Source organism: Gorilla gorilla, chromosome X, assembly GCF_029281585.2.
Source record: "Gorilla gorilla gorilla isolate KB3781 chromosome X, NHGRI_mGorGor1-v2.1_pri, whole genome shotgun sequence".
Taxonomy (NCBI): Eukaryota; Metazoa; Chordata; class Mammalia; order Primates; family Hominidae; genus Gorilla; species Gorilla gorilla.
The window spans coordinates 57,585,086-57,611,953 of NC_073247.2; the positions used below are offsets into that span (position 1 = coordinate 57,585,086).

The 26,868-nt window shown below is 51.2% G+C and overlaps 1 protein-coding gene across 5 annotated transcripts; it reads left to right on the forward strand.

The window, feature by feature from the left end:
* The first annotated feature begins 652 nt into the window (after positions 1-652).
* Positions 653-25,040, forward strand: UBA1 (ubiquitin like modifier activating enzyme 1). 5 transcript variants are annotated; one of them, XM_055375627.2, is made up of 27 exons: positions 3,670-3,907; positions 6,829-6,906; positions 8,688-8,804; positions 8,928-8,986; positions 9,089-9,257; positions 9,360-9,494; positions 10,773-10,879; positions 11,155-11,245; positions 11,357-11,489; positions 12,035-12,132; positions 12,237-12,383; positions 12,517-12,693; positions 12,822-12,926; positions 13,013-13,093; positions 13,420-13,575; positions 15,836-16,001; positions 16,136-16,332; positions 19,540-19,604; positions 19,845-20,040; positions 20,759-20,833; positions 20,953-21,142; positions 22,342-22,430; positions 22,689-22,781; positions 22,908-23,099; positions 24,239-24,340; positions 24,449-24,549; positions 24,706-25,040. In XM_055375627.2, the coding sequence occupies exons 2-27, from the start codon at positions 6,889-6,891 to the stop codon at positions 24,839-24,841; spliced, it is 3,195 nt and encodes a 1,064-aa protein (XP_055231602.1). In that variant the 5' UTR covers positions 3,670-3,907; positions 6,829-6,888; the 3' UTR covers positions 24,842-25,040. The 5 variants fall into 5 exon arrangements, with proteins under 5 accessions (XP_004064108.3, XP_004064107.3, XP_055231602.1 ...); XM_055375626.2 differs by having other exon boundaries at positions 3,679-3,907; positions 6,832-6,906; XM_055375625.2 differs by lacking the exon at positions 6,829-6,906 and adding an exon at positions 8,191-8,237 and having other exon boundaries at positions 3,685-3,907.
* Positions 25,041-26,868: the final 1,828 nt, after the last annotated feature.

The following is a 26,868-nucleotide window of genomic DNA, read 5'->3' on the forward strand; positions in this document are numbered from 1 at the left end:
GGCCGAGCGGGCGGTATCGCCTGAGCTCAGGAGCTCGAGTCTAGTCTGGCTAACGTGGCGAAATCCCGTCTCCACTATGGTAACATATGTAAACATAGAAAAGATAACAGTAAAATTTTTTCTGTGTTATAGGACCGTTGACCAAAATGTTATGCAGCACATGATTGTATATCCATAATTTATATTACTGTGTATAGTCACAGATATCTATTATAATACGGGTTTGTATGTGAAACTATAATTTTACTTATTGTTATGTTTATGGTCTGTGTATCTTGCTAGAATGTCAGCTCCATGAGCCCAAGGAAGAATTTCCAGCACCTGGCCCATGTCAAATGAACTTTTTTGGCCACCTGAGTCTCGGTCTCCCCATCTGTAGGATGGGTGTGCCTTTCCATGTGGAGGCACCCACACGTTCCGTTTCCTCTTCCCACCCTACAGAGCACGGCTCCGGCAATTCCACAGCTCAGGCTTACATTTTCCCATATTCTGGACGCTGGTGCCCACCACGTGCACCAGGCACTGGCCAGACAGAACTACCACCCCCAGCATGCCGCGCGCATTTGGGCCGTACCACAACCTGTAGGGTCATCTGGGTCTGAAACGGGCACCAGCGACGCGGGAGCAGGGACTGACGCCCCTCTAGCAAAGCATCTGTGGTACATCCCAGACCCGGGGCTCTCCAAGGCCCCGCGCTTCCGAGCTCCGCGCAAACTCTGGCTTCTCTTGTACGACGGAGGTGGTTTGCTCTTCCGTTGCCCCGTGGCTTCAGCTCATCTTTGGCAGGAAGGCGAGGCTTCCGCCCGGCACAGGGGGTGAGCTGGAGCACCGTGCCCCCAAGCCTCTGGACAGCATTTGGAGGAGGGTGCTTCCCTAATCCCAACTTCGGGGAAACCCCTCATGGGCGTATTTGGAGCCTCCGGGCCCGGGGTGATATTTAGGGGGCGTCTGCTTTTGAGGAGACCCTTAAGGGGTGCCGTTTGGGGACTTCGGGGTGGGATTTGGGAGTCTGTTTCGGGGAGCACCCCTCGGAGGCAGGGTTTGGGGGGCTTTGGGGAGATTCTTAGGGTCCGTGTATGGGCACCCTTGTCCGTGGAGCAGGATTTGGGTTATTCTTCAAGGGGAGAAGCAAAGCTTGAGGCTACTAAAGTCAAGGCGGGACTGGGGGCTTGTTTCAGGACGGGGTCCTGGTGACAGAACAATCGGGACTGACATGGCATTGTGGAGGTGTCAGGCCTTTGTGACCTCTGGTTTTGTGATGAGGTCCTCCCCGCGCCTGGAGGCTCAGGACTGCGAGACTGGACACGTCGGGGGCCCAGATGTTTCTAGGGAGAGGAGCCTCCCAGCTCAGGCTAGGGAAGGGACACCGGAGCCCAGCTCTTCCTGAGCTGACGCGGCGCCACCCGGCCTTTATTTATTATTCATAATAAGGTGGGGCTGTGGTAGGCGGCAGTTTTTTGCCTCTTTCGCACCTGGTCCGCTGAAGGTTCTCGGCTTGTGAATTATTCACGAGGGGCGGATCAGCGTGCCGAAGGGACGTGCTGAAGGGGCGTTCTGAAGTCTGCCGCGCAAACGAGTTCGTTGATGATTCGCGAAAGTTAAGTAGCACCCTGAGTTTTCAGTGGCTTTCCTAGGGGTTCCGTGCTTAATTCATGAGGAGCGTGGCTTTTGCAGCTTTGTCTGCGTGATCCGCGGTTAGCTTTCCCTTGCAGGTACCAGAGTTAAAACCTGGCGTCTAGCAAAGGGATGAGGCCTCCTACATTGTTCATTTCTTATGGCCTGATAATCCCAGATAATCAGCCGGCTCTGGATTCAAATCCCATCGATCCTTTCCAGTTGTGTGATCTTTGGCAAATCGTTTTGTAAGCCTGAATAATGGGTATGAGGATAACGATAAGATTAGCTTACACTCGTTTAGCTACTTAGCGCATTTAATCTTCACGACAATCCTAGGAGGTAGGTCATTATTACCCCCACTTTATAGATAAGGAAACTGGGACACAGGAAGGCTAAGTAATTTGCCTAAGGTCACACAATCAGTGAGTGGCTGGGCCGGGATTCAAATTGGGGTCTAGTTCCGCAATCTGTAGTCTTAACCAGATGCCATAATGTCTCCCCTCCCCATTCCCCTGCGCCGCCATTTGATAGTACTACTACTACTAATATAACACTTAGCATGTGCCAGGCACTGGTCTAAGCCCTTTCTACTTATTTCTTCATTTAAACTCCATCGCAAGGTAAGTTGCTGTTATTCCTATTTTATGGATGGGGAAGCAGTGGCCCAAGTTGGGGGTTTCTCTAGTGGCTGAGTATTCATAACTAATTTTATATTAATGTAAATATATATTTACATATCTTAACATATTTTATATTAATATATAATATTTTAAAAATTTAACAGTGCCTTGTGCCAGCAATGTTCTAAGGCTCATCCCATAATTTATATTCTCTGATTTTCTTTTGTTTGAGACGGAGTTTCTCTCTTGTCGCCCAAGCTGGAGTGCAATGGCGCGATCTCGGCTGACTGCAACCTCTGCTTCCCGAGTTCAAGCGATTCTCCTGCCTCAGCCTCCCCAGTAGCTGGGATTACAGGCGCCCGCCACCATGCCCAGCTAATTTTTGTATTTTTAGTAGAGACAGGGTTTCACCATCTTGGCCAGGCTGGTCTGCAATTCCTGACCTCAGGTGATCCACCCGCCTCGGCCTCCTAAAGTGCTGGGATGACAGGCGTCATCTGATTTTCATAATAACACATCTCTGTGAGGTGGATGGGCTCTATTACTATCCTCATTTTACAGTTGTGGAAACTGAGGCACCTGCCAAAGACATGTAGTGAGTTTGGGTTTGATTGGACCAAGGCAGCCCTTGTTCCTGAGGCGGGGAGAATGGAGGGAGGCGTGGAGAGGGGAGGTGGGGGCAGGGAGTACACGTCCCCTGGGTTTTCTGGTGGCACTGCAGTGACATCTTTCATTATTCATGAACAGGAAGGCGTGCTCACTTTGCCTTGGCTATAGCATCATAATCCCTATTTGCTGGGCAGGGCAGTCTTGGGTGTTTCTTCGCCTTATGCATAATTCATAAATTGGGTGGAACCTTTCTTGACCTCTCTGAGTTTCCAGGTTGAGCTACTGCAGCAGCATAATTCATTATTCAGGACCTGGGAGAGTGTGTTTTCCCTGCAGCAGCCCCATTTCCCTGCTTACAGTGTATTAGATGCAGCAATAGGCGGGCGTGCCCCTTTTATTCCAACCCACTGGGCCTCATGCATGATTCATGAGTAAGTTGTGGCCTGGGTCTCCTTGGCTTCCGGGCCCCTGCAAGATCATCATTATTCATGAATGGGGGTGTGTGGCTTCCATGTTTTAACATCTGCTTTCTGGTTGCTGGTTGTTAGTCTACCAACCACTCAACTTCATGCATAACTTATAATCAGGAAGCATGGCCTTAACGGTTTTTCTTCGCTTCCTTGACAGCCTGGCTGCAACAATTTCATTCATTAGTCACATTCCATGAGGCGTGGCCTCTGTTTTACCTGTTTCGTTGTTACTGCCACAATGTCCACCAGGTGGTGCTGTTCCACTTCTAACCGAATGAATCGCAACCGAGTAGGGAACTTTATGCATGATTCATAAGTAGGCGCGGCCCGCTTGCATCCGGGTTTCTGGGGGTGGGGCCCAAGGTTTTGTTCCGGCCCCAGGCTCAGCGTCCGCCATCTTGTGTCGGCGGCTCGGCTGTAAGGAGGTGGCAGGGACAACCACAACCACAACGGCCGGGGGAGGAGAAGGCGGCAGCGGCGATTCTAGGCGGCCCAGGCGGCGGGGAGGAGGAGAAGGAGGAGGGTGGCGGCCGGGCTTGGCTTCGGCTCCTTGAGGAGTTGGCGGCGGCGCGACCCGGGGAACCGGCATTGGTAAAAAACGTCCTTTCACTGCGCCTCGCCCTGGGCAGGGGTTTCGGGGAGGCACTGGAGGGCCCTGAGCCACGCTGCTGTCGGGGCGGGCCGCGGTGACTCGGGAGCCAGGAATCAGCGGAGTAGGGAGGGGGAGCGGATCCTGGGGCGGGGCCGACTTTCCCCGGCCAGGACCACTCCGGCTCCCTCTGGTTGCAAAATCTGACCTTGGAGTCGGACCCCCAGGATGTGCTTTTAGAGACTCACGCCCAACATCTCTAGTCTGGGACCTGACTCCGTCCCGAACCTTGTATCTCAGATCAGAACTCTTCCCCAGTCTCCAATAGAGATTTACGTGGATCAGCATTGCTGATCAGAGCTCCTCACCATTGAATGCCGTTAAAGACCTGCCCCAGAATCTCCTTTGAGACACTTCCTAGCCTCTCAGTATTTGTCCTCAAGGCTTCCAAGACGGGCTAGATCTCGAAGGGGTCCATAGGCCCTTTATCTCTGTAAGAGAGTCCTCTTTAGCATTTTCTTTCAGACCCCCATCCCACACACATGCTAGCCGCGCTCAGAGCTTCCAGGGGTACTAGACCCTGTGAAAGGCCATTTGGGCCTGGCCTTTGTGTCGGGGACCCCTCTTCGCCACACGTCAGGTCTCCTAACCCCACCCTGGCCCTAGCATCTTCCATCAGAGACTCTGCCCAGTATTTCTACTCAGAGACCCCTCTTACCATCAGCCTTGAGAGACTCTTCAATTCCTAGACTCTGTCCTTTGACACTTTCTCTACTTTTACGGAATTTCTCGCTTTTTATACTTCCAGTATTCAGAGACTACTGAGAGGCCTCAGCATCTTCCCCATCAGGCACCTTGAACCCCCAGAGCCTTCCAGTGCACCAGATACCAGGGAGGAACTGTTTGGATACATAATCCTCCATCAAAGAGCCCCTGCGAGCATCTGCTCTTGCAGACCCCGTTGGCTTCTAGCCCCTTCCATCAGAGACTCGCCTCCCCAACCCCACCCTAGACCCAGCCTCTGCCTTCAAAAACCAACCTGGGTTCTAGCTGCTTTTTTCACAGATCCCTTATCCTCACATCAGGCCTCAGAATCTGCCCTCAGATCCTTTCAAGGTCCCTAACGTCTGCAGTCAGGGGTTTTCAGCTTCTGCTTTCAGCCTCCTTGGACCCCAGGATCATTGTCAGATGTCCCTTCCCCCCACAGGCCTTTTTGTTTTCTTTTTCTTTTTCTTTTTCTTTTTTCCGAGACAGAATTGTTTCACTATGTCCAGGCTGGAGTGCAGTGGCGCCATCTCAGCTCACTGCAACCTCCACCTCCCGGGTTCAAGCGATTCTCCTGCCTCAGCCTCCCGAGTAGCTGGGATTACAGGCATGCACCACCACGCCTGGCTAACTTTTTGTATTTTTAGTAGAGATGGGGTTTCACCATATTGCCCAGGCTGGTCTCGAACTCCTGACCTCAGGTGATCCACCTGCCTCAGCCTCCCAAAGTGCTGGGATTGCAGGCGTGAGCCACCGCGCCTGGCCATGGCCCTCTTGTTTTGTACTGCAGTAGAAAACCCTCTTCTCAGCATCTACCTTCAGCGCCTCCATCGGGTCCTACATAATTGGTCAGAGAAACCCAACCCCATTTGGGGACCTAGCCAGTGTTTGCTTACTAACCTTTTTAAGGCCTGAACTATCTGGGCCCAGCTTCCCTTTTCCACACCCTCAGAGCAGCTGTGATACCTAGCATGTCGTGTCAGAGATTGACACAGGGCCTTTGTGTTCCATTAGAAACCTCTCCCAGCCCCTCACCATCCACCCTCACAGCCTCCTGGGACTCTGTAGTAGGAATGTCAGATACACCTCTCCTCTTGCATGTCCCTATCTATTATTTTTGGTTAAAGATTTCTGCTACCAGCATCTGTCTCCAGAGTCCTCCAGAGCCTCAACATCCTCCTGATGGAAGCTACCTCTCCCCCTAGACCCCAACATCTTCCTGCTGCCTCCTCAGACTCTAGAATCCCCCACCCATTCCCTTTGCAGCTTCCATGGGGCCCAGCAACTGTCCTCCTACCTCCTTGCAGCCTCTGGGGGCCTCCACTGCAATTTTTCAGCCTTTCTCCAAAAGATCCTTTTCCAGAGATCCGAATTTGAGTCTTTTCCTAATACCCTAGCCTAGTCCTTTCCCTCCCAGGACTTCTAACATCTCCTTTCCCATTTGTCTCAGAGCCTCCTTGCTCTTAGACACCCACTTCCTGATTCTCCTCTCACGTTCCCATGGACTTCTCAGTTAACCCCTCCCAGAAAGCTTGACATGCTCCAGCCCCCCTTCTCTATGCCCTAGCTTCTCCATCCTGCTAACCTGCGTCCTCTCACACCTCCAAGACTCCTCCCTCAAACCCTCTGGTTTGGGAATAGAGAATGCTTACGCTTGAAAATCTTCAGTTTGGAGACTCAGGTTTGTTTAGAAGCTAAGCCACAGCTCAGCCTTGCCAAACAGTTCACAGTGTGTATGTTATGGTGGGGGCCTGAGCAATTGTTGAGGTAGGAAGGGTGTAGATTGTTTTTCTGCTGGGGGTGGGGGATCTTTAGCTCCTCTGCAGAGTTTCTGTCCCAGACTCCTGCTTGCCTTGAGACAGGGCTGTTCCAAACCTTTGCAGTCAAAATCCACTTGAACAATCATCTGAAACTTCTTAGACTCTTGCTGCCTGCACTAGGGATCCAGAGGTGAAATGTCCAGATATTAAAGTGCTCTCTGGCCCTGGATCATCTCTAATTTATGGAGTGAGGAAATGGCATGTCCCAAACAAACTGACCAATGACAAGGCAAGGAGATAACTAAGTAATGGAGGCCACTACACGTGCCCAGGGAGGAACTCACATCCTCAGGTCAGTGAGTTCTGACCACAGACCTTGGCTTCTTTAACCCTGCCAGCAGCCCCTTGAAGACAGTTTCATTTGTCCCAGCTTTTGGAGAAAATGAGGCTCAGAGGAAATGAGATCTCTACCCCAGGTCAGTCAGAGAGTCAGTAAATGGAAAATATGGTTCACCTTTGTCTCTACTAACTCACCAAGCCTCTTGCTACCCAGGTTGGCTCTTAGCATTCTAAGCAATTCACCTGGCTATCTCAGGGGCTCCAGCCAGCCTGCTGCCTCCCCTCATCTCCCATTCCTTAGCCCTGTGGACTGGGCCCTGAGCCCAGGGGCATTTGGCAAACAGTCCCCCACCAGCTGCATGCCTCTGGGCGAGTGAATGGGGTTCTCTAAGCCTTTGTTTTCCCATTTGTGATTTGGGCATAGGGTTATCTGGGTCATGGGGATTGTTAAGATTAGACAAAGCCCTTTCCTCTTTGATTGACACACAGTATGCTCTTGGTAGATAGTAGGGAGCTCTTGTCATTGTGGTTGGTGCTAGTGACAAGTGCCAAGATGGAATCTTAGGTACATTGGGATACTTAGTGTCATAAAAGTCTCAGTGTGGGAGGACTTGTGTGAACAGAAGACTCAGTGCCTAGAGGAGCACTTGGGGTGAGGGGAAGTGATGCTGGGTCCTCCCATCTCCAGCATGTGGACCCAGTCACCCCCACCACCAGATTTCACTTCCACAGCAGGCTTTATTGTTCTGTCTCTGGGACCTAGCAGGTGACCCTGGGCAAGTTACTTCTCATTTGTCCGGCAAGGACGCTAAACTCTGCCTTGCTGGGTCAGGGTCATGGAGGGGATGAAACGTGATAACACGAGGAAGCAGCCTGGGCTTCAGAGTCAGCAGATCCTGGTCTGGTCCCAGCTCAGTGTGTGGGAACCTTGGTCACCGAACGTCCCTGAGTGAATTTTTTTCCATCACTTTAAAGTTGAGGGTATTATTGATAGCAGTCCAAACCCCACAGGGGTACCCTGAGGACAGAGTGAGACGAGGTTTAGAGAAGTGCTTACTATGGCATCTGGCACAAGGAGGGCTCCTGATCAATCTAATACTCATTTATCATTGTGGTTAACCTGTTTAAGGGACTCCGCATGCAGATGAGGCTTGGGATGTGTTTGTTTTCTATCTTTTTGCAACCTCTTTTATTGGTCTGTGTCGGTTTTCCCCTCCCAAAGCTGGGGGCAGGGTTGGGCTTTATAAAACTTGAGCCCCTCTGGGGACTGGGTTCTCAGCAAGTTACCGCTCCTGCCATCATGCCACCCTGATGGATGTCCAAGCCTCACTTCCCTCCTGCACTCCCCGCTCCCGCCGCCATCCCTGGGATTAAGGGAGAGGAGAATGGCTGCTTGTTACTGCCTACCTACTCTGTGCCAGGTTCTATGCTCTGTGTTATTTATCATCTCGATAACCCCATGGGGAAGGTAAGTGGTATTATCACCCCTGTTTCACAGGTGAGAAAACTGAGGCCTGTGGCGGTTAATTATTACTGTTAGTGCGTGGCAGGCTCAAGATTTGAAACCAGGTCTGTCCTGAATCCACATCCTTCCCCTGACCTCGACACAAGTACATTCTTGTCATTCCTTTCACTCCAGGATTAGAGTCTCTCCCTCATTATGCTGGGCTGGGAAGAAGCAAATGGCTTAGTGGTCAGCAGTGTGGATTTGCAAATCAGACCACCTGGGTTCAGATCTTAGGTCTGACAGCTGTGTTACCCTGGGCAAGTCCTCACCTTTCTGTGCCTGTCCCCTCTTTGCTGTAAAATGGGGGTACTAATACTTAAGTCTTCCATTCCCCCACAGTTGCTACTAACAAACAGACAAACGGTACCCATGTGCTCCAGGGTCACCTCTGACCTTCTTTTTTTCCTCCAGATGTCCAGCTCGCCGCTGTCCAAGAAACGTCGCGTGTCCGGGCCTGATCCAAAGCCGGGTTCTAACTGCTCCCCTGCCCAGTCCGTGTTGTCCGAAGTGCCCTCGGTGCCAACCAACGTGAGTGTCCTCTCCGTGGAGACTGGCAGACGAGGTGGTGGGTGGGAAAGTCTTTTGTATCACTGTCTGTCTATCCATGCTCCACTCCTGTGTGTCTCCCTAAACTTGTTCCTCTACCCCTAGGGAATGGCCAAGAACGGCAGTGAAGCAGACATAGACGAGGGCCTTTACTCCCGGCAGCTGTAAGTGGGGCCAAGGCCGGGCTGAGGGGTGTGGAATGGGACATTGAGAGGATAAGGTTGGGTGGGGCAGGCCCTGACCTAGAGTACCCCCTAACCTGGCAGGTATGTGTTGGGCCATGAGGCAATGAAGCGGCTCCAGACATCCAGTGTCCTGGTATCAGGCCTGCGGGGCCTGGGCGTGGAGATCGCTAAGAACATCATCCTTGGTGGGGTCAAGGCTGTTACCCTACATGACCAGGGCACTGCCCAGTGGGCTGATCTTTCCTCCCAGGTACCTCTTCCTAGCACCCTTCCCCCTTTCCCCCTTCCCGTGGCACCACTGTTCCCGGTGCCACAGCCATTTCATCTTTTTCCCTACTGCACACCCTTACAGTTCTACCTGCGGGAGGAGGACATCGGTAAAAACCGGGCCGAGGTATCACAGCCCCGCCTCGCTGAGCTCAACAGCTATGTGCCTGTCACTGCCTACACTGGACCCCTCGTTGAGGACTTCCTTAGTGGTTTCCAGGTATCTTGGGGGTACTACCCAGCCTTCTGCCCAGTTTTCTCAGAGCCCATCTCTGGTTTATTTAGTAGTGTTCAATATTGATTTAATGGGTCGGCCTGAATGTCAGGTTTTGTGCTGGGGGACTAGAGTATGCAGGCAGCAGTTAGCCCCTGGCCCTGCCTTTTCTTTTCTTCTCTTTTTTTTTTGAGACGGAGTCTTGCTCTGTCGCCCAAGCTAGAGTGCAGTGGCGCGATCTCGGCTCACTGCAAGCTACACCTCCTGGGTTCACGCCATTCTCTTGCCTCAGCCTCCCGAGTAGCTGGGACTACAGGCGCCCGCCACCACGCCCGGCTAATTTTTTTTTGTATTTTTAGTAGAGACGGGGTTTCACTGTGTTAGCCAGGGTGGTCTCGATCTCCTGACCTTGTGATCCGCCCGCCTCCGCCTCCCAAAGTGCTGGGATTACAGGTGTGAGCCACCGCACCCGGCCTGGCCCCGCCTTTTCAAGTGGGGAAGATGTGTACAGACAGTACAGCATAGTGGTTGTGGGCACAGACTGTAGAGCCATACTGCCTTGCTGCAGGCCTCCAGCCTTGGTAGTGTGACTTCAAGCAGGTTGTTTCATCTCCTGTACCTTTGTCTTCCTGTTTGTAGTCAGTGCGTGGTAGCAGTACTGACTTCACGGACTTTTTGTGAGGGTTAAACACGTGGAATTGCAGCTGGCATATAAGGACTGGATGGGCGTTTGTTAATTAAAAAGTCCAGGCCGGAAAGAGGTGCTCTGGAAGCTGAGAGTTGGCCCTGGGGTATCCCAGGTTGCCAGGGCACTGCAGCTAAATCCTGATGGAGGAGTAGGAGCTCACCCTGGTGGGGAAGGATGGACATTCAGGCAGAGAGCAAAATCCCAAAGATCATGGCGGAGCAGGCGTTGTCTTGAGAATTGGAAGCAGGTGGGTGTGGTAGGAGTGAGCTCAGACTTTGGCTGGAGACAGAGTTTTACTCCAGTGTCTCACAGGGCATGGCAGACAGACAGCAGCGGGTGTTTGTCAAATAAATGAGTCAGCTCTTCTCCAAACTCTGTCCTCCCAGCTACCTCTTCACCTTTCCTGGTATAGTCCAGGGGTTCATTTTCGACCCCCACAGAGTCTGATGCACAGTAGGTGCTATGTGTTTGTGAAAGAGGCTGACCCAGCAAAGCCTGGATGTGTTTGCCTTGAGGACTGCCTGAGTCCTCCACACCAGCCCTCCATTTTTTCCCCTTCACCCCAATGCTGGGCCTGAGCCTCCATCTCTCCACAGGTGGTGGTGCTTACCAACACCCCTCTGGAGGACCAGCTGCGAGTGGGTGAGTTCTGTCACAACCGTGGCATCAAGCTGGTGGTGGCAGACACGCGGGGCCTGTTTGGGTGAGTGGCAGCCCACCTCCCTCCCTGTCCCCTTTTCCCCCAACTCCTACCAAGCCCAGGCCAAGACTCTAGGCTCTCCCTACCCTCATCCCTTCTCAGCTACCCAGGTTTTGGGTTCTGTGTTTTCATCTCTCCCCATGTGGCACAAGTACCATCTTACATCCCAGCAGTGATAGGCTGAGTTTGCTCAGCAAGTTTTCACTACATCTTGAGGGACCCGTGGGACCTGTATGTGCATGGGACACAGGTACCAGCCCTATTGCTTCCCTCTACAGGCAGCTCTTCTGTGACTTTGGAGAGGAAATGATCCTCACAGATTCCAATGGGGAGCAGCCACTCAGTGCTATGGTTTCTATGGTTACCAAGGTAAGGAGACCAGCCCTAGGGTTCCTGGCAGGCAGGTGGGCTGCAGTAGTCCTTCCTGTCTGCTCTTGGTACCCTGGGCCTGTTTCTGAGACTCACTCTTCCTTTAACCAGGACAACCCCGGTGTGGTTACCTGCCTGGATGAGGCCCGACACGGGTTTGAGAGCGGGGACTTTGTCTCCTTTTCAGAAGTACAGGGCATGGTTGAACTCAACGGAAATCAGCCCATGGAGATCAAAGTCCTGGGTGAGCTGGGACCATGGGGGAAGCAGAGGGGAACTAGAAGATATGTTACTGGGTTCTGGCCGGGGAGTTGAAGGGAGAAGACATGGCCCTTGGTTCAGAGTTGGGGAGACACATCCTGGTGTTTGAGATGAACTACAGACAATCCTGTGGGGTCCAATAAGAGCTGGTGGGCATGGGGGAGAGGTACTGTGTTTGAGCTATTCCTGGGAGAATGTGTCCCTGGTATCTGAGCTGAGTGGGGAAAAAGTCTCTGGTGTTTGAACAGGGCAGATCAGAGGATCTACTTGTGTGTGAGCTGATTTGGATGGGAAGCAGAGAAGGTCTTCCCGTGTAGACTTGGAGCCAGGGACACAGGGTCTCACGGGGTCTGAGCTGAGTCTGGGGCACAGGAGAGATGGTTTCTGATGTCCAAGTGGAGCCTGGAGCAGAGGGAAGACAGCTTCTGATGTCTGAGTTGAGTCAGGGCAGGAGGTTCCTTATCTTGCAGGGGTTGTGGATTTTAGGGAGAATGGGTAGACTGACAGCTCTCTTCCTGCCCTCTGTAGGTCCTTATACCTTTAGCATCTGTGACACCTCCAACTTCTCCGACTACATCCGTGGAGGCATCGTCAGTCAGGTCAAAGTACCTAAGAAGATTAGCTTTGTGAGTGTGTCGATGGGAGCAGTGGGCTGTGGGGGGTGGTTCTAGGCATTCCCTATTTCTCCATTCCTCTCTTCTGGTTCTGATGACCTCTCCCCCCGCCACAGAAATCCTTGGTGGCCTCACTGGCAGAACCTGACTTTGTGATGACAGACTTTGCCAAGTTTTCTCGCCCTGCCCAGCTGCACATTGGCTTCCAGGCCCTGCACCAGTTCTGTACTCAGCATGGCCGGCCACCTCGGCCCCGCAATGAGGTGGGTGAGTGGGCGAGCCAGCCAGCGCAGACATGCCTGGCACTGAAGGCCCACCATGCCTCTCTGCCTGTCCACACTCCCTGCCCTCACTGTGGCCTGACAGATCCTCTCTTGGTTCTTTCTGGCCCACCAGGAGGATGCAGCAGAACTGGTAGCCTTAGCACAGGCTGTGAATGCTCGAGCCCTGCCAGCAGTGCAGCAAAATAACCTGGACGAGGACCTCATCCGGAAGCTGGCATATGTGGCTGCTGGGGATCTGGCACCCATAAACGCCTTCATTGGGGGCCTGGCTGCCCAGGAAGTCATGAAGGTCAGCACGGGTGGGGAGAGGCAGGATTGGGGTGGGCCAGGTGCCTCCATGACTCTGTCACTTGCTCTCTGTCTGTGTCAGGCCCCTGTTAACCACTGACCACCCCCTCTCTCCCTTCCCCTCTCCAGGCCTGCTCCGGGAAGTTCATGCCCATCATGCAGTGGCTATACTTTGATGCCCTTGAGTGTCTCCCTGAGGACAAAGAGGTCCTCACAGAGGACAAGTGTCTCCAGGTATGTGGGTGGGACCTGTGGGGAGGGCATCATTGGGGACATTTCTGGGGAGGCCTCTCTAACCCTCCTCCCTTTGCATTCCTTAGCGCCAGAACCGTTATGACGGGCAAGTGGCTGTGTTTGGCTCAGACCTGCAAGAGAAGCTGGGCAAGCAGAAGTATTTCCTGGTGAGTGGTCCCCTTGGATGTCTGCTCCCCTCATCTTGGCCTCTGGCCATCACCCCTGGGGCTTCCTTCGGCATCTCAATGCAACCGGTGGCACATTCTCTTTGCCATTCTCCTTATCTTGAAGGGAAGCCCAGTGCATCTCTCGTTTCCCCCTCTGGTGCCTCCTTCCTCACATGACTGCGTGTCATTTCTTAGAGTCCTGCAACCTGAAGATGTGGTGTTAGCCCCTCTCCCCGTCTCTCAGGGGAGTGAGGGGTGATGGGTAGCTTCACACTAACCTGCATCACCCTGACCAGCCTCTGCCTGTCTTCTTGGTTGCTTCTTAGGTGGGTGCGGGGGCCATTGGCTGTGAGCTGCTCAAGAACTTTGCCATGATTGGGCTGGGCTGCGGGGAGGGTGGAGAAATCATCGTTACAGACATGGACACCATTGAGAAGTCAAATCTGAATCGACAGTTTCTTTTCCGGCCCTGGGATGTCACGGTGAGTAGGGTAGGAGGTTGGGGCTTTGTCGTCTCACTTTCCTCCTTTTTCTTTTTTTTTTTTTTTTTTGAGACGGAGTTTCGCTCTTGTTGCCCAGGCTGTAGTGCAGTGGCGTGATCTCTGGCCCACCACAACCTCTGCCTCCTGGGTTCAAGTGATTCTCCTGCCTCAGCCTCCTGAGTAGCTGGGACTACAGGCATGCGCCACCACGCCCGGCTGATTTTGCATTTTAAGTAGAGACAGGGTTTCTCCATGTTGGTCAGGCTGGTCTCGAATTCCCGACCTCAGGTGATCTGCCTGCTTCAGCCTCCCAAAGTGTTGGTATTACAGGCGTGAGCCACCACACCTCACCCCTCCTTTTTCTTGTTCCCATTCTTTCTGTCAGAGATCTTTCTGCCTCTGCCAGAAGCCCTTCTTTTTGGCCTTTCTTTCCCTCAGCTTCTGTATCTTTTTTTTTTTTTTTTTTTTTTTTTTTTTTGCCTTAACCTCTTTTTAGTGCTGGTTGGGACGGTGTGTCTGGGGTCCTCAAAACTACTCTCAAGCTCAATTCACCTAGAGTACTCACAGGACTCAGCATATAGTCGTGCTTGTGGCTACGATTTATTACAGCAAAAGGATACAGACCAAAATCAGCAAAGGGAAAAGGCTGGTGCAAGTTTCTAGGAGTCTTCTCCCAGCGGGAGTTAAACAAGGCGGCCTTAATTTCCCCAGTAGCAACAGTAACTACAGAAATAACAGCAACAAGGTGTAACAAGACATGAAATGTTGCCAACCAGGGAAGCTTGTTAGACTCAGCACCATCTCTTTTACTTGGGGCTGGTCATGTAGGCGCCCCCTTCCTGGCACATACCAAAATTTCCAGACTCCCAGAAGGAAAGGTGTTCAGCATAAACTGTATTGTTTGCATGAACGGTTTAGGCACAGTGAACCACTGATACCAGGTAGGGAGCGGTGGGAACCTTCCTGAATTCCAAGTTCCCAGACACCAGCCAAGGAGCACCTTGGAAGCAGGCCTTTCCAAGGGTTGTAGTTTCAGTCTCCTAGGCTTACACTTCTCTGCACATATGGAAACTGGGTTGGTTATGCAGGGTTCTCTGAGAAGCCTTCTGTAAGGAACAATGTCATTTTTGCTTACCCAGGATTTATTCCCCCTTTCATTTATTTCATTTATTCACCAGATAGTTATTGAGGTACTGTTTTAGGTATTGGGGATATACCAAGGAATAAAACAAGATTCCTGGAGGGAGAGGGGAACGGACAGCAAACAATAGACACAATACGATCGTGAGGTATATAGTTAATGTTGGTAATGAGTGCTCCTCAAAGGAAACAACTAAAACCAGACAAGGGAAGTCGGGGTGTCAGGGAGAATGGTTTGTAGTATTGATGACAATGGTTAAGGAAGGCCTGAGTTCTGCAAAGACCTCAAGGATATGAGGGACTAGAGCGCCCTCTGCTGTGGAAGAGCCTGCGCAAAGATCCTGAGGTGGGAGGGGTCAGGGAGCCAACTCATTTTACGGTAAGTGGAGGTGGGATCCAGGGGAGGATTCTGAGCAGAGGAGGGACGTGGCCCAGTTTGGGCTTTGAAAGGATCCTGCTTGTCTGTGTGCCAGCATCCTGGTGGTGGTTGGGGGAGTCTGCATCAATCCTGGGTGCTATTACCTGAAAAAATAGCAGGTGTTAAGACGAAAGAACAGATGTCTGGCCCATTGTCTCCAGTCTGTTCCTGTCCACAGCTTCCCTTTATGCTGAGCCCCTGCCACATGCATCATCATCCTGGCCATGTGGCATTGTCACAGACCGTCTCTCCTGCTAGCCTCCTAACTCAGGGCCTGGGTCTTCCCCAGCATTAAGTAAATAAGTCTCAGGCAGACAGCCCTTTATAGGTGTTTGGGCCAGGTGCGGTGGCTCACGCCTGTAATCCCAGCTCTTTGTGGGGCCAAGGTCTTTGAGCTCAGGAGTTCAAGACCAGCCTGGGCAGCATGACAAAACCCTGTCTCTACCAAAAATACAAAAATTAGCCACGCATGGTGGCACACACCTGTGGTCCCAGCTACTCGGGAGGCTGAGGTGGGAGGATCGCTGGAGCCTGGGAAGTTGAGGCTGCAGTGAGCCGTGATCACGCCACTGCATTCCAGCCTGTGTGATGGAGAGAGACCCTGTCTCAAAAAAAATAAAGATGTTTGTTGGGTGAATGCACAAATAAGTGAGCTTTGTTCCCCCATCCCCACCCTGGAACTGCACTTTCTTAACCCTTTAGAAGTTAAAGTCTGACACGGCTGCTGCAGCTGTGCGCCAAATGAATCCACATATCCGGGTGACAAGCCACCAGAACCGTGTGGGTCCTGACACGGAGCGCATCTATGATGACGATTTTTTCCAAAACCTAGATGGCGTGGCCAATGCCCTGGACAACGTGGATGCCCGTGAGTTTGGAGGCGGGTGAGGTGGTCAGGGGCAAAGTTGTGTGTGTTTCGGTGTGTATATACCAAGAAGGGTGTCTGTCTTTCTGTCCTTTCCTGATGTTTCTTTCCCAGCTCTCGCTTTGTCCTCCCCACAGGCATGTACATGGACCGCCGCTGTGTCTACTACAGGAAGCCACTGCTGGAGTCAGGCACACTGGGCACCAAAGGCAATGTGCAGGTGGTGATCCCCTTCCTGACAGAGTCGTACAGTTCCAGCCAGGACCCACCTGAGAAGTCCATCCCCATCTGTACCCTGAAGAACTTCCCTAATGCCATCGAGCACACCCTGCAGGTGATAAGCTGTGGGAGAAGGGAAAGAGGCCAGGCATCTGGCCAGGCTGCCTCTCTGCCCCCAGGCCCTTGCCTTGCCTTCAGATGTTGCATGCCTAAGTGTAAGATGTGCCTTTTCTCCAAACCTCCCTCCCTCACTTCCCACCAGGCAGCCTAGGTTTCTAGAATGACTCATTCTTTTTTCACTTTTATTTTGATTTTTTTTTCAACACATAGACAAATATTAAGAATATTATGATGAATACTCAAATACCATTCCTCACCTAAATTTAACAATTCTTAATGTTTTGCCACATTTTCTTCTTAGATTTATGTAGATTTTTCTTCTTTGTGCTTAAATGTGTCACAGACATCACAACCCTTTACTCCCTACTATTTCAGTGCCTCTGCCAAGTGAGGATATGTTGCTATAGAACAGGGTTTCTTAGCTTCAGCACTACTGACATTTGGGGCTGGTTATTTATTTGTCATGGGAGAGGGGATGCCCTGTGCACTGTAGGATGTTTCTCAGCATTCCTGACTTCTGCCCACTAGATGCCAATAGCACTCTCCCTCCATCATGACATCTCAAAATGTCTCCAGACATTGCCAGATGTCCCCAGGGGTGCCACATCACTCCCAATTGAGAACTACTTCTGTCTAACAGAAACATCATTTTCATGCTCAGCAAAATTAACAATCATTCTTACCATCTCTTCTAGTTATTTATTTGTCTCTAATGGTCCATATTCAGGTTTTCCCCAGCTGTTACTCAAAATGAGTTTAACAGCTGGTTTGTCAGGATGATTCTGTGTGTATGGTGCATTTATCTACAGAACAGTGCATATATTATCTAGCTCAGGGGTGTCCAATCATTTGGCTTCCCTGGGCCACATTGGAAGAAGAATTGTCTCGGGCCACACATAAAATATACTAATACTAACGATAGCTAATGAGCTGAAAAAATAAAAGAAAAAAAGATCCATGCATAAATCTCATAATGTCTTAAGAAAATTTACAAATTTGTGTTGGGCAGCATTCAAAGTCATCCTGGGCTGCATATGGGCCACAGGGTAGACAAGCTTGATCTAGCTGAAGTTTTACAAAGTGAACACACAGGTGACCACCACCTGGGCCAAGAAACAGAACCTAGGGATTACCATTGTGCTGTCAGAATAATTCTTAGTGCAGTGTTTGAGGCCAAACCATTTAGAATAGTAGGAGTATGAGGGTGGGAACAAAATAGGGAAGGGAAAAAAAAAAAAAAAAACAGTTCCATCTGTCACTTTCTCCCTTCTGACACTGCAGTTCCAGAGTGGGTATGTTTGTATTTGTGCACCCACCACAGTCTTGCTAGGTCATGTGTAACCTTGAACTTAACCTCTCTGTGCTGCAGATTCCTATTCTGTAAAATGGGAATGATAGCATCTACCTCACAGGACTATTGTGAACCACTTGGCATTTACTGTGTGCCTGGCACTGTTTTAACCAAGCTTTAAATATATACGTATTTGCTCATTTCTTCCTAGCAACCCCATGAAGTAGTTATCACTGTTGTAACACCTGTTTTAGAGACAAGGCACAGAGGTAAAGATGTTATCCTGTGTGCCTGAAGTCACAGAACTAGGTAATACGTGGCATAGCTGGAATCTGAACCTGAATTTCTAACATCTGTACACTCCAAACCACCTCGCTAATGACTGCGAACTGTCCTAGGAATTCTCAGAGGCCAGAAGCTCTGTCTTGTTTGCTATTTTATTTTTTGAGACAGGTCTCATTCTGCCATTCAGGCTGAAGTGTATTGGCACAATCATAGCTCACTGCAACCTTCCAACTCCTGGGAAATGTCTGTGTGTACGTGTGTGTGTGTGTGTGTGTAAGTGTCTGTGTGTACGTGTGTGCGTAAGTGTGTGTACGTGTGTGTGTGTGTGTGTGCGCGCACGCATGCCCGTTACGTTGACCAGGCTGGTTGTAAACTCCTGGGCTCAAGTGATCCACCTGCCTCAGCCTCCAAAAGTGCTGGGATTACATGTGTAAGCCTCTGTGTCCGGCCTCTGTCTTGTTTTCTGCCAAGTCCTCAGGGCCTGGATAGGGATCATTGTTGGTTTGGTCTGAGTTTTTTGTGTTTTAAAAAACTGTGGTAAGATATACCTAATTGAAGTTTTTATTTTTTATGGAGGCATAACATATCTAGAATAAGGTACACAGATTTTTTTTTTTTTTTTTTTTGAGTGGAGTTTTGCTCATGTTGCCCAGGTTGGAGTGCAGTGGCGCAGTCTCGGCTCACTGCAGCCTCCGCCTCCCAGGTTCAAGCGATTCTCCTGCCTCAGCCTTCCAAAGTGCTGGGAATACAGGCGTGAGCCACCTCGCCTGGCACTCAGATCTTAATACATTTTTAGGCTGGGCACGGCGGCTGACACCTATAATGTCAGCACTCAGGAGGCCAAGGAGTGAGGTTTGTTTGAGCCCAGGAGTTCAAGACCAGCCTAGGCAACATAGCAAGACCCTGTCTCTACAACAAATCTTAAAAATTAGCCGGGTGTGGTGGCATGTGCCTGCGGTCCCAGCTACTCGGGAGGCTGAGGTGGGAGGATCGTTTCAACCTGGGAGGTCAAGGCTGCTGTGAGCCGTGATTGCATCGCTGCACTCCAGCTTGGGTGACAGTGTGAGACTTTGTCTCAAACAACAAAACAAAACAGTTTTCCACATACACAGCACTATTGTAACCACTGCCCAAATCAACTTCATTGGTTTTTCTTTTCTTTTTTTTTTTTTTTTTGAGACGGAGTCTTCCTCTGTCACCCAGGCTGGAGTGCAATGGCATGATCTCGGCTCACTGCAACCTCCGCCTCCCGGGTTCAAGAGATTTCCTGCCTCAGCCTCCCGAGTAGCTGGGATTACAGGCATCTGCCACCACGCCCAGCTAATTTTTGTATTTTTAGTAGAGATGGGGTTTCACCATGTTGGTCAGGCTGGTCTCGAACCCTTGACCTCAGGTGATCCATCTGCCTTAGCCTCCCAAAGTGCTGGGATTACAGGTGTGAGCTACTGTGCCTGGCCAGGTTTTTCAATTGAGGTGGGGGAATGGGGAAGGCTAGAGGGCTTCCCCACTTCCAGAGTAGCTGTGCGCCTTGTACTTGCTTTATTCACTGATGGTCCTTCTAATAATGCCTGCGGAAATCCATTTTGTCAACTGTGGCCACATGTAATCTGTTTGCTCTGTCTGCAGTGGGCTCGGGATGAGTTTGAAGGCCTCTTCAAGCAGCCAGCAGAAAATGTCAACCAGTACCTCACGTGAGTAACTTGAGTGCCCTCTCGCCCTGTCCCTGTCCACCAGCCAAGGCATCCCGGCTGCTTTCCTCATCACAGTAACACTTGGCACCAGGCACACTTTTCACATGAATGAGTGGCTGTTGGGGCCTCACGTTGTTTGGGGTCAGGACTAGTTTTCCATGGAGAAAGTAAGATTGCTCTGGAGCCCACTCTTGAGGCTGACATGTAATCCTATCCTCTGTCCTCTTCGATTCCTGATAGAGACCCCAAGTTTGTGGAGCGAACACTGCGGCTGGCAGGCACCCAGCCCTTGGAGGTGCTGGAGGCTGTGCAGCGCAGCCTGGTGCTGCAGCGACCACAGACCTGGGCTGACTGCGTGACCTGGGCCTGCCACCACTGGCACACCCAGTACTCGAACAACATCCGGCAGCTGCTGCACAACTTCCCTCCTGACCAGGTAATGCCCAATTGTTGGGTCCATTTGGCAGAATGTGTTTCCCTGAAATGGGAGCCTGCAGTGTGGGTCCTCCCACTGCGGAGTCCAGCTGTGGCAGGTGCCCTGAGGCATGGGGATCTGAGAAGAGTGATTGACCCTGACCTGCTTTTTCCTCACCCTAGTTCCTTTGAGCAAAGAGGCTTGGTTGCTGTTTCCCTTGACTGTGGTGTGGGCTGCGTCATACCTGATTCCCAGTCAGGGCTGTAGGGATTATGGGGGAGAAATTCTGGAGTTAGGAGCACAGGAATCAACATGGGTTCAAATCCAAACTCTACTTGAACTTAGGCAAATCACGTAACTTCTCTCTGTACCTCAGTTTCCTCGTCTGTGAAGTAGAAATAATAGTGATCTATCTCATGGGGGGTTTGGGGAGGATTAACTGGTATTTATTAATATGAAGTTAGTACAATGCCTGGTAATCCATGAGAGTTTGTTAAATGATGGGCTGTCTAGCACAAAATGACTACCCAGGGATTGGTAATTGTTCTCTCAGCCAGATCTCTGGTTCAACCTGTGGGACCCTACAGTTGAGGTATTTTGTGATTGGCTCCAGTCCCCATCGAGTGCCCAACCCAAGATAGTGAATTGGGGGCACATCTGGGGCCTAGGTGAAGCGTGAAGATTGTCAGAGAGGCCTTCACTCTCAGGTCCTGTTCTCAAAAATCTCTCCATCCCTTAGCTCACAAGCTCGGGAGCGCCGTTCTGGTCTGGGCCCAAACGCTGTCCACACCCGCTCACCTTTGATGTCAACAATGTAAGTCTCCTTTCTAGGGTCTTCTGGGGTCAGGTGGAGGGTGAATAGGTGGGAAGGAGGTGGCGGCTCCCCACTCGAGGGCTGATGTGCTCACCCTTCCCTGCCCTGCCTTCTCCTAGCCCCTGCATCTGGACTATGTGATGGCTGCTGCCAACCTGTTTGCCCAGACCTACGGGCTGACAGGCTCTCAGGACCGAGCTGCTGTGGCCACACTCCTGCAGTCTGTGCAGGTCCCCGAATTCACCCCCAAGTCTGGCGTCAAGATCCATGTTTCTGACCAGGAGCTGCAGAGCGCCAATGCCTCTGTTGGTGAGGGTGTTTGGCCAGTTGGCCAGGAGTCACCCCCACATGTCCCCGGCCTAGTCCAGCCTCCCCACCAGTCCTCTACCCCTGGTTCTGCTCTGCTCTGTGACCCCAGGCCTGAGGTTTACCCACACCTTCCTTTGAGCCTCCCTTTGACATGAAGAGGGTAGGTTGGGGCAAATTATCTCCCTCCCTCCTCCTCCTTCCCACTATCTGGCCCTCAGGAGAACTTGCTGTTTTACTCTTGCTCTGTGTATTTCCCTTAGTTTTGTTCTTTCTTCTGTTTCTTCTTGATCTGTTCATCTAGGAGGTATGATCTCTACCAGCAGTCTCTCTCCCTTGATACTTTACTGCCTTGTCTCCTTCCAGATCCGCCCCCATCTGTACATCTACCTGCATGTTTCTCTGTGCATCTTCACCCTCCATAGTTTGGGGCTGCGGTTTACTGACACCCCCACCCCACCCCATCTGCATATTTTTTCACCACCCCTCCCTTCTGTATATGATGCTTCTGTAGCTCTGTAACGCCCCCTACATTTACCTTCCTTATATCTCCCCCATCTTCCTCTCCATAGATCTTCTCCCATTTCCCCTTCCATGGTCCCCATCTTCCTTCTGAAATGTCTACTCCTTCATGTTCCTTTATGTATGTCTTCCAGTCTTTCCTTCCATAGCTCTCATCACCTTCATATATTTCTTCCATCTTTCTCCTCCCACCTGCCTCGCCCTCTGTATATACCCCCACTCTCCCCCTTTTATATCTTCTCCATCTCCCCCCATATCTTTCCTCTATGTCCACATCTGTGTATTCCCCCCAACTTCCCCTCCATATATCTTTTTTACTCCCCTTTTCCTCCCTGTATCCTCTGTGTTCCCCCCATCTTGCTCTACATCATTCTTCCCAAGATCTTTATGTCTCCCATCTTGATCTCTCCATCTCCACTTTCTCCTAACATTTTCATTTCCGTTCCTTAGTGTCTCTAGAGAGATCGTTCTTGATAGCCTCAGCTCTTTCTCTGTGTTTTTCAGGTTTGTATTCTGCTCTGCTCTACCTCTCCTCCTTGCCCCTTTTCTCTCCCAGGATGTCTCTCCTTTCCAAATCCTTTTTGTACCTGAATACCTTTTGCCCCACCCTGGGCTCTCATTTCCATCTCAGACCTTAGCCTGGGATCTAAAGGGCTGACAGTGTCCCTTTCTTCATGCAGATGACAGTCGTCTAGAGGAGCTCAAAGCCACTCTGCCCAGCCCAGACAAGCTCCCTGGATTCAAGATGTACCCCATTGACTTTGAGAAGGTACGGGGTGGGGCTCAGGACAGGGAAGGAGGATGGGCAAAGCATAGACAGGCTGGAGAAAACAGGAGTATCTGGAGCCAGCCCCGGGCCTTTGTGGGGATCAGATTGTGGGCCTGCCACATGGCTCTGAATGAGTAGGTGTTCCCAGCCATCCCTTTGTGATCTGGGAGAGTCCAGCAGGCAGTTGCAGTGGAGGATACACATCTTCTTTATCTGATCCTCTCCCCACTGCCTTCACACCCTCCCCACTCATAACAGGATGATGACAGCAACTTTCATATGGATTTCATCGTGGCTGCGTCCAACCTCCGGGCAGAAAACTATGACATTCCTCCTGCAGACCGGCACAAGGTGAGGGGAATCTAGATCTGATGTTCCGCCCTCCTCCAGGTTTGAGTTACCCACACTTAGCCCCTCTGTAGACCCTGAGGCTCTTGTACTTAACTACCACCTTCTTTTGTCCCTTCTGTCTCTCAGAGCAAGCTGATTGCAGGGAAGATCATCCCAGCCATTGCCACGACCACAGCAGCCGTGGTTGGCCTTGTGTGTCTGGAGCTGTACAAGGTTGTGCAGGGGCACCGACAGCTTGACTCCTACAAGAATGGTTTCCTCAACTTGGCCCTGCCTTTCTTTGGTTTCTCTGAACCCCTTGCCGCACCACGTCACCAGGTGGGGGCCTGCATCCGAAGCAGGGTTTGGGTGGGGTGTATCTGTGTAGATCTGGTTCTGATTCACGTCATACCCTGTCACCAGGTGAGGGTTTCTGTGTACCTACCCTTTTTGTGTATCCTTTTTCACTTATTCATTAATCACATTATTTGAGTACGTGCGAAAAGATGGGATATTTGAATTGTGCCCTGGGAGATTATTAGTAACTACACAATAATGGCAGCCAAAATTTATTGGACGCTTCCTACACTTAAGTGCTTTGCTTGCTTCATTAATGAATTCACTCAAATATTTATTGAGCACCTTTTGTGTGCAGGTACTCTTCTAAGTTATGTTCCTCAAGTAGATTATATAAATAACCTATTAAATGATTTTGGAATCAAAAAAGGATAAAAAGAGGCCGGGTGCGGTGGCTCACGCCTGTAATCCCAGCACTTTGGGAGGCCGAGGCACATGGATCACCTGAAGTCAGGAGTTTGAGACCAGCCTGGCCAACATGATGAAACCCTGTCTCTACTAAAAATACAAAAAATTAGCCAGGCGTAGTGGTAGGCACCTGTAATCCCAGCTACTCGGGAGGCTGAGGCAAGAGAATCACTTGAACCCGGGAGGCGGAGGTTGCAGTGAGCCAAGATGGCGCCATTGCACTCCCGCCTGGGTGACAGAGCGAGACTGCATCTCAAAAAAAAAAAGATAAAGAGGACTTGAGAATACCAGGGGGCGAGGGGATGTATTTGAGATTTTGTGTAGGATGGTCAGAAAAGGCCTTGCTGAAAAGATGACATTTGAGATCAGACTTGGAGGATGTAAGGGGACAAACAGTGCAGGCTTGGTGGCGAGTGGGGACACATTCCAGGCAGAGGGACCAGTTCTTGAAAGGGTACCAAGATAGGGGTGTGCCTGGCAAGTTGGAGGAATTCAAAGTCCCCAGAGTGAGTGTGAGATTGAGGAGGGTAGGAGATGAGAAGAAAACAGAATTTCATTGCTTAGGGTGAGATAGGAGCCACAAGAGGATTTCGAACAAAAGAGGGTTGTGATCTGACTGAACACGTCTGCATGGGGGTGGGGGGGATGGAGACAGATGGGGGCTGGACCCTCTGGGATGGTCTCCATCTTACACTCCCCTCTTTATCTTGCAGTACTATAACCAAGAGTGGACATTGTGGGATCGCTTTGAGGTACAAGGGCTGCAGCCTAATGGTGAGGAGATGACCCTCAAACAGTTCCTCGACTATTTTAAGGTAAGGCCCCTCCCTTACTCTGTCACCCCACCTCGGGGGGCGAGGTGTACACGGTGACTTGCTGGCCTGTCCACCTCCATGACCCTGCTGTTCCCCCTCCCTCTCCAGACAGAGCACAAATTAGAGATCACCATGCTGTCCCAGGGCGTGTCCATGCTCTATTCCTTCTTCATGCCAGCTGCCAAGCTCAAGGAACGGTTGGATCAGCCGTGAGTTGGACACTGGCCAGGCTAGGGGAGGCCCTGTATGGGTTGGGGAGCCTCATCATCCAGCTGTCCCACTCCAGTTCACTGCCCCCACCTACCTGCCCATGCTCTCTTGCTTTCTGCCCTCCTGACCCTATACTCCCATCCCCCTATCCCCAGGATGACAGAGATTGTGAGCCGTGTGTCGAAGCGAAAGCTGGGCCGCCACGTGCGGGCGCTGGTGCTTGAGCTGTGCTGTAACGACGAGAGCGGCGAGGATGTCGAGGTGCCCTATGTCCGATACACCATCCGCTGACCCCGTCTGCTCCTCTAGGCTGGCCCCTTGTCCACCCCTCTCCACACCCCTTCTAGCCCAGGGTTCCCATTTGGCTTCTGGCAGTGGCCCAACTAGCCAAGTCTGGTGTTCCCTCATCATCCCCCTACCTGAACCCCTCTTGCCACTGCCTTCTACCTTGTTTGAAACCTGAATCCTAATAAAGAATTAATAACTCCCACTTCGCCTGCCCTGCTGGTTCCAGGGAAGGAAGGGACTTCCTGGAGCTGTCTGGTTCAGATGATAACTCAGAGGGCTCAACCCCACCACACCTGCCAGTTTTCTGGACAAAGAAAATGTAATTGCCACCTCTTCCTGCCCTCTCTGCCTAGGAAGAGATGGAGGCACCAGTGAGGCCATAGTGAGCAGGTACTTGGGTCCATGTGACTGTTAATTTGAGCTGGGTTCAATTCTCACCTTCTCCATGTCCTAACTCCTTGCTCTGTGAAGAGGAAACTTACGGTGACCAGGCTGCTAGGGCATGGCCAGCATGCCTTATGTCCTTACGGCAGATCCCCTCCCATCTGGCTCAAAGCACTCAGACCCTGGGCAGCCTTTTGTGGTCATGGTTCCCAGCACCAGGAATGCCTGTGCTGCTCTTAGTTCAATTTCCTTGCTGCAGGGGTGTCTTAAACAGCTCTGCCGAATGCCAGTGCCTGCAGGCATACTTTGCGATTTTTATGGAAATACTTGAGAACATCTGTAGAGGAAAAGCCCCTTGGTTGCCTTACGCTTCCTCCGCCCCTGCCGCGGCCCCAGCCCCAGGTCTGCCTGTATTCCCCTTGAGGATCTTCAGCCTCCTACTTTGGAGAAGACAGCTGGCTGTGGGGACTGAGGGGTGTTCATCACTTAGAGCAGGTAGCAGGAGGCCTAACACCAGCCCCACCAGGACTGCAGTTACCGTGCTCTGTCCTTGGTCTTGGCTGAGTGCTCCAGACAGTTGAAAGCACCAGTCTGGCCACTGCTACATCTTTGCCTTCTTCTATTGTACTGGCTCCTGGTGCCTGAGGAGTCCATTCATACTTCTGTTCCTCAACTAACCAATAATTTATCTACCTTACTTAGAAACAAGATCCCTCACTCTTCTACTCAAATCTGAGTGTAAGGAATAGCTCAACCTGTTCTGAACTGGCTTGATTCCCATCACAGCCTGTGCCCACATCTGCTGCCTCCTGGGCCAGTAGTTCCTGGTCCTGGGCACAGTATATGCCCTTGTCCACCTCCTCCTGATCATTTTATTTTCTTGGCCTGCTCTGCTTGGGTGACCTTATCCTTCCACAGTTTCTTCTTCCCCACTAGGACGTTGAGGACAGAGGCATTTTCCCTTTGGTATCTAGTGGTGATACTGTCAAATGGAAAGTTTTTCCCACCACAGGAACTTTCCCATTATTGCTCTAGAGTACCCTAGACACTCCACACCGCAGTCCACTGGCCACACCACTACAGCAGCTGAGGCTTGAACACAACTGTTGTCTTCTTTCTCCAGTATGCCAGCTCCTTTGCGGATACTCTATAGACACCTTGTTCACTGCACCTCCCCCATTACGGCTCCATGTCTTCCCCACCACAACTCCTGGATCTCCTTGACACCTTATTCGTGCCTGACACCCTTCTCCATCAAAACAAGCTTTTGAGTCACACATGAATCCTGGTTGCATCTTAGTTGTTCCCCCTCCACCTCATTCCATTTTACTTCTGCGGTTTGTCTACCATTGTAACACCAGCCAGATGGGAGATCACGGCTTAGCAGGCGGGGGTTGCGTCATTGCACCGAGCCCCCTGCACCCAGCAGCCACAAAGGATAGGGTGGGACAAAGGTTTCTCTTGTCACTGCCTGGAACTATTTGCCCACCTCCTTCTGATCATTTTATTTTCTTGGCCTGCTCTGGCAGGCATTCAACAAACATTTGTTGTGTGCTGTGTGCCAGTCACTTTCTAGGCACGTGAGACAGCAGTGGATAAAACAAAGATCCCTGTCCTCTTGGGGTTTACGTTCTGCTAGGTTGACA

Bases quoted from the DNA above. Each gene is read 5' to 3' on its own strand.
- UBA1 (XM_055375625.2), top strand. From the start codon at position 8,196: ATGCTCTGTGTTATTTATCATCTCGATAACCCCATGGGGAAG. The intron at 11,246-11,356 runs GTAAGGAGACCA...TCCTTTAACCAG, and splicing joins TGGTTTCTATGGTTACCAAG to GACAACCCCGGTGTGGTTAC. The intron at 11,490-12,034 runs GTGAGCTGGGAC...TGCCCTCTGTAG, and splicing joins CATGGAGATCAAAGTCCTGG to GTCCTTATACCTTTAGCATC.